The sequence below is a fragment of the Zingiber officinale genome, chromosome 8B (genome assembly GCF_018446385.1).
Source record: "Zingiber officinale cultivar Zhangliang chromosome 8B, Zo_v1.1, whole genome shotgun sequence".
Classification (NCBI taxonomy): domain Eukaryota; kingdom Viridiplantae; phylum Streptophyta; class Magnoliopsida; order Zingiberales; family Zingiberaceae; genus Zingiber; species Zingiber officinale.
In genome coordinates this window covers 77,211,343-77,218,602 of record NC_056001.1, presented here as the reverse complement: position 1 = coordinate 77,218,602, position 7,260 = coordinate 77,211,343, and the positions used below count along the sequence as shown (strand labels likewise).

Genomic DNA, 7,260 nt, shown 5'->3' with positions numbered 1-7,260 from the left:
AGTCCTACGGTTCGACTCTGCGACCTCATGTGGTAAGCATGCCACCACTTATCATTTCAGGTGACTCGTGAGACCTACAACAACCTTAGTCTTGTGTGGCAAAAGGCGAAATTGCTCGTCCCCAGTGCCACCGCTGTAACGACCCGACCCCTCGGGCCCTTGGGCGGCCACATTGGCGGTCCTTTGGCGGTCTCTTGGGCGGTCCAACTGACGACCCCTTATGTCGTTGACCGACAATCCTCGGCCGTGCCGTTACTCACTAGGTCTTTCCATCCTTGGTCAGTGGATTTTTGTCTTCCCCAAGATTCGAACTCTAGACCTCCAGGCTAAGTACTAGAGTTTATAAATTCTGGTAGCTAAGTGAGCGCCGCTCACGAGGGAAGGAGGTAAATCATGATAACCGAGAGGGTAAATGATGATGGGATGAGTTACACAGACAACAACCATAGTCTTGTTTTAATAAGAAGAAGAGAGAAGCTGAAGAATTCAACATTCCCCAATTGATTTTTGACTTCCTCTTCTTATGCCAGCTCATCCTGCAATAACCAATTCTATATTGATCTCGTAACACATCAACAACTTATCAATGTTAACAAGCGAGTTATTGGATTTTACACATATAATCCACACCGAATAACTTAATTCCCTTTTAAAACACTATGTATTAGATCATTTAATGAAGTTTAATTCTTAATGACAATCATGCGTGTTATTAATTCACATATTAGCCCACCTAACGAAATTTAATCCAACAAACATAACACTTGCAAAGGATTTTGAATCTTAAAATAACTTTTAAAAACAAATTTAATTTTATTGGAACATGCTTCTTCTTCCTCTGTCATTCCAAGAAAGAAAGGGAAAAATTATGAAAGTTTCATAGAACTCTTCTTCCTCTGTCATTCCAAGAAAGAAAGGGTATAATTACGAAAGTTTCATAGAAGTCTTCTTCCATGGTATCTGGGATGGCATCCAAATAACACACAGAAAGCTTGAACACTCGCGATCAAGACGAACAAAACGACCACCAAGAGAGCGAGGCATTCCCAGGCAGTAGCCACATAATTCTTCATCAACTTTCTCATCTTCACTCTCCATCTCCCATTATAATACCTGTTCATCTCCTCAATCACCTTGTCCAAATTCTCCACCCTGGTGAGCCTCACACACCTGGTCATGCTGTTCCACAGTTGTGCCACTTCATCGTCGCTCTTCAAATGGTTCGACACCACCCCTGCCAGGCTCAGCAGCCTCGCGTCCTCTGCGGTGTCGATAATCCCGTTCATTAGCTCCACGTACCTTGACAACAACAAAGGTCGAGACCCGATCGAAGTCTCATAAGCCACCAAGTTTCTCAGTACTGTTTCAGCATTGATGTCGATGCTGATTCTTGGCAGGTTTAATACTGCAGATTTTGCATCGAACTGGATTGTGGAGACATCTCCATTAGTGGCAGAGAATCTGATGCCAGCTTTTGTTAGCTCAGTCACCGAAGGGATCCTTATCTCTTCCAACAATGGCATTCTGTTGCTGTCTCGAGCTGGTCCGGGATGAGTGTGATCATTTTGGGAGAAGAGGAGTTGCTCCACTGGGTGTGTGAAGATTGACATAGCCGGAATGCTTTTCATGGTTCTCCATGGTATCGTCACCAGGAATTTCAACACCGCTAAGATGAAGGTTCGGGCTCGATTCGAGATTAATTCTAGAGTTGATTTAACGAACAACTTAATGAAATGGATCGATTCTTGGTTGCTCTTCATTTCATCTCCTTCTATGGTTTCAAAATGATCCTCTGAAATCGGAGCGACAGTGTGATAAAGAAGCTCTAGCAAATGGGTGTACCGTCCAAGGTCGATCCATGGGGAGATCTCCAACATCTTGAACGGAGAAACTTCTTTCAAGAATCCAATAAGTACAGGAAAAGAGGCTTCAACCGCGATTTGCAACGACGAATGCTGCAGCTCGAGGACTTTGTGCAGCAAGAAGAGTGGGATTTGATTCTCCAGCATTATGACGTCGCAGAGTAGCAAGTTGTATGCTGATGTTCTCCTATCGCAGCCGACCAAATGAGACAATCTCGAAGAGGTTCTGCCGAGAAGTACTTCTCCATTTTTCACGGCGAAGATCCTGAGGAATTCGAGCAAGAAAGAGACGTCGACGGCCATCATCCATGCCAATGTCTCGCCGCTGAACTTAAGGTACCTGCGATAGTGAGCGCGAATTTGAAGCTCGAGCTTGATGAAGAAGTTGACTATGTGGTGGAAGTTAGCTCCGGGAAGGAGGCTTTGCAATCTCTTGGCGGAAGCGATCTTGTAGCGTTCCATGTCGTGGAGTTCCTGGCGGTGGCGGTGGAAAGGGCCCAAGGCGACCATTTGAGGAACGTAAGCTTCAGGTTTGCTGGAGAGTAATGGCTTGGGGACGTCGGAGATGGTGGCCGGGTGGTCGTCGTCGACGCATTGGAGTTCTTCCTCGAGGGCTCGACGGACTATGTCAACCCATTGGATCTCATCGAGATTATTAACATGGAAAGGGATCATGGAGGGGAAGAAAGAGATCTGCCAAGGCAAATATGACGAACAAGAAGTATAGATTAATGAAATTAAAATATTAATAGGGGAGTTACTAATTACTTGAGAAGAAACACTAAATAAATATATATAGTGACGAAATATCAAGTAGAAACGGCCAGTTAACTTCTAACCATAAAAAAAAAGAAAAAACAATTAAGGAAAGGAGAGTTACTTGAAGAGAGTAACTGAAACTTGTTTTTTTTTCCTTAGCAATTGCTCGAGCAATTGATGAAATGAAATATCATTGGATTCATAAAGTTAAAATATAAAGAATAAGTTAAAATGGGACGAAAAGGACAATCAATGTGATTTTCTTTTTCAAAATAGAGACAATACTAGTCATTTATAACTCCAAAATATTGTTTTTATAAGACATACAAAACTAGAATAATACAAATTTTATAAAACCTTCCTACATAGATAATTTTATAGAGCGGCTATATTATGTAAACATTAATCCAAAACATGAATAAACATAATTTTATAGATGGGTAAAATCACCAAATGATCCAGGGAATAGATCACTAGTCTAAGGAAAGTTATGTGGGAATTTGTACAACATTTTAATGGTTTATTGGGCAAGTGTTGGGTTCTTCGGGTCGCGAAAACAGCTTTTTCGCGTCGCGGAAACCCCGAGTCACCCAAAGCCATGGATCTCGTGCAAAGATTCGTAAATAATAATTATCGAAAAACCTTTTTCTTGTACGAGTTTGTAAAAACTTTAGATCTACACTAGATGAAAGTTATACCTTCGAAGCGAGCCCTTTCGCGTTCCCGCTCGTCCAAGGAGTTGCCGGATCTCAAGACCGTCAAGCGTCGGTCCTCTAGAAGTATCCACACGGACACGTAGGTGGAGAAAACCTCACACAAAGGTGTGTTAGCACCTTGGTAAGGTTCGGCCAAGCAAGGAGGAGAGGGAGAGGAAGAGCTTCAAGAGGAGGAAGAAGAAGATACACCACTTGAATGGAAAAATGAATTCCCCTTCAAAAAAAAATGTGGCCGGCCACTCTCCATGGTGAAAAAACTCCCAAATTAATTGCATTAATTGCAATTAATATGAAACCATTAAAGAGAATGGCTTTGTAACTTCCATGAGGTGGCACCCATGATGATGTGGAGTATCATCATTGGTCCACCTAATGTCAACTCACCAATGAGGTGGCAAAAGGTCAAGTCAAAATTGACCTTTGGTCTTCCTTCTCAAGTTAAGTCAAACTTGAACCAATCTCTACCATGGTTGATCTAATCTAACCATTTGATTCGAGCCAACTTAATATAATGAATCTAATTCATTAAATTAAATTGATTCAATGAATCAAAATCTAAATTAGACTCATTGAACACATGAATCAACTTGAGTCGAACTCAAGTTAGCCCAATTAGGATTACTCTTAATCCAATTTGATTCATCAAATGAATCTAATCCTCTTGGTTCATCATATGAACCTAATCTCCATCTAATTGTCCTAAGTGTGTGACCCTATAGGTTCTTGTAACGTTGGCAATGCCCTAAACCCATTTAGGAGCATAAGTAATGAGCGGTATCTAGCAACACATCATTACTACCCAAGTTACAAGAATGTCGAGATCCGACATCACCTTGTGACTACCAATTGTGACTCCTCACAAAATAATGACAAGTGTCCTTCTATCCTAGACATCTAGATTGATCAATATGAGGCATAGACCGTGTCATCCTCTAATCAATCTAAATCTTAAACTCCAAGTAGACTCACTCGATCAAATGAGCTCAACATCTAATGTTGACTCATTTGGGCATGGCCATGCACTTAGTGGTCTCACTCTATCAAGAATACCGATGTCGCTCCCGTCATATGGGAGGGATAGATCCCATCTACATCACTCACATCCCTCTACATAATTCATTATATACCCAGTAATCGCCTTTATAGTCCACCCAGTTACGGGTGACGTTTGACGAAACCAAAGCACATAACTCCTTATGTAGGGATCAATGGTGACTTCAGGTCTAAGAACTAATAGTTATACTAATAGTCACATGAGAAAGTATATGACACTCATATAACGATCCATGATACTTTCTCATGGCGGGTCATTCAGTATACATTCTCCAATGTATACCCATGTGTCAGCTTGATATCTCTATATCCATGACTTGTGAGATCAAGTCATCGAGCTGACCTACATGCTAGTCTTATTGCATTAACATTGTCCCTGAATGTTAATACTCGACTAGGAATGATTTAGAGTAGTGTTCCCTATATCATCTCACTATCGATTCAACTAATCGATTGATATATGTATGAACCTTCTACTCAAGGACGCTATTATTCTTAGTCTATTTGGCACTAATACAAATAAGTATAATAACCAAACAAATGCCTTTATTAATATACAAGAATATGATACAATGAGTCCATACAATCATCAAATGATTGGCTCTAGGGCTCTAACTAACAATCTCCCACTAGCACTAGTGCCAATCAGTATAAGCTCTAAGGCCTAATGACCTAGTGTGACCATCATGCTTCCTCTGTGCCAAAGCCTTGGTCAAGGGATCTGCGATGTTAGCCTCTGTAGGTACTCTGCAAATCTTCACATCTCCTCTATCGATAATCTCTCGAATGAGATGGAAGCGCCGTAGTATGTGCTTGGTCCGCTGGTGTGAGCGTGGTTCCTTCGCCTGTGCTATAGCTCCATTGTTGTCACAATAGAGCTCAACTGGATCAGCGATGCTAGGAACCACCCCAAGTTCAGTAATGAACTTGCGGATCCAAACTGCCTCCTTTGCTGCCTCTGATGCAGCAATATACTCGGCCTCTGTTGTAGAATCAGCTACTGTATCCTGCTTCGAACTCTTCCAGCTCATAGCACCACCATTTAAGCAAAACACGAACCCTGACTGCGATCGGTAATCATCCTGATAGGTCTGGAAGCTGGCATCACAGTAACCCTTTACAGTTAGCTCATCATTGCCTCCATATATCAAGAAATATTCTTTAGTCCTTCGTAAGTACTTAAGAATATTTTTGCCCGCTATCCAGTGACTTTTACCTGGATTTGACTGGTATCTGCTCGTCATGCTCAAAGCATACGAGACATCAGGTCGAGTACATAGCATGGCGTACATGATCGATTCTATGGCTGAGGCATAAGGGATCTGATCCATACGATCTCTCTCCTCTCTAGAAGAGGGACCTTGAGTCTTTGAAAGACTCACGCCATGTGACATTAGCAGAAATCCCTTCTTGGAATTCTGCATGTCAAACCGAAGGAGTACCTTGTCAATGTATGTACTCTGACTTAGGCCAAACAATCTCTTAGATCTATCTCTATAGATCTGTATCCCTAGAATGCGGGATGCCTCACCTAAGTCCTTCATTGAGAAGCAACTCCCTAGCCAGGCCTTGACAGACTGAAGCATAGGGATGTCCTTCCCAATGAGTAATATGTCATCCACATACAATATGAGGAAGACAACTATGCCCCCTACAACCTTCTTGTAGACACAAGGCTCATCTTCGTTCTTGATGAAACCAAACTGTTTGATCGCATCATCGAATCGAAGATTCCAGCTCCGAGAAGCTTGCTTTAGTCCATAAATGGACCTATGCAGCTTGCATACTCTACTAGTATGCTGTGGATCTACAAAACCCTCAGGTTGTGTCATGTACACATCCTCGAGTACGTTTCCATTCAGAAACGCGGTTTTGACATCCATCTGCCATATCTCATAGTCATGGTAGGCTGCAATAGCAAGCATGATCCGAATGGACTTAAACATCGCCACTGGAGAAAAGGTTTCATCATAGTTAATACCATGAATCTGCTTGAAACCTTTAGCTACCAAGCGACCCTTATAGATAAGTCCATCCATGTCAGTCTTTCTCTTAAAGACCCACTTGCACCCAATGGGTTTTACCCCTTCAGGTGGATCAACCAAAGTCCATACTTGGTTGGTGTACATGGATTCCATCTCGGATATCATGGCTTCTAGCCATTTCTCGCTGGTCTCATCACAGCTTCTTGATAGGTGGTAGGCTCATCCTCTATGAGCACAATGTCATCATGGTCAGACAAGAGAAAAGAGTATCTCTCAGGCTAACGACGTACCCTATCAGACCTGCGAAGAGGTATGTCTACTTGAACCGGTTGTTGTTCCTCAACTCCTTGTGGAACAACATCATCCACAACACTTTGTGGTTCCAGTTCAATTTCCATCGAGGCATTAGTGCTATTGTTCGCATCTTGAACTTCTTCAAGATCGAACGCGCTCCACTAGTCTTTCTAGAAACAAAGTCCCTTTCTAGAAAGACCCCAGTCTTTGCCACAACTACCTAGTGCTGACTGGGAATGTAGAAGTAATATCCCTTAGTTTCCTTGGGATATCCGATGAAATAGCACTTGTCGGATTTGGGTCCTAATTTGTCTGAGACTTGACGTCGTACGTAAGCCTCACAGCCCCAAATCCTCATGAAAGACACCTGGGCATCTCTCCCAGTCCATATCGTATATGATGTCTTTATCACGGCTTTTGATGGAACTCAGTTGAGTATGAAAGCTTCCGTGTCTAGAGCATATCCCCATAGATATGTCAGAAGATCTGTGTGACTCATCATAGATCGTACCATATCTAATAGGGTACAATTCCTCCTTTCGGATACACCATTCCACTGTGGTGTTCCAGGAGGAGTGAGTTGGGATAGAA

General features: G+C 42.3%; 1 protein-coding gene across 1 annotated transcript; it reads right to left on the bottom strand.

The window, feature by feature from the left end:
- Positions 1-935: 935 nt before the first annotated feature.
- On the bottom strand, positions 936-2,568 carry LOC122013983 (putative UPF0481 protein At3g02645). The gene has a single exon (XM_042570185.1). It carries the CDS (start codon positions 2,535-2,537, stop codon positions 936-938), a length of 1,602 nt encoding a protein of 533 aa, XP_042426119.1. The 5' UTR covers positions 2,538-2,568.
- Positions 2,569-7,260: the final 4,692 nt, after the last annotated feature.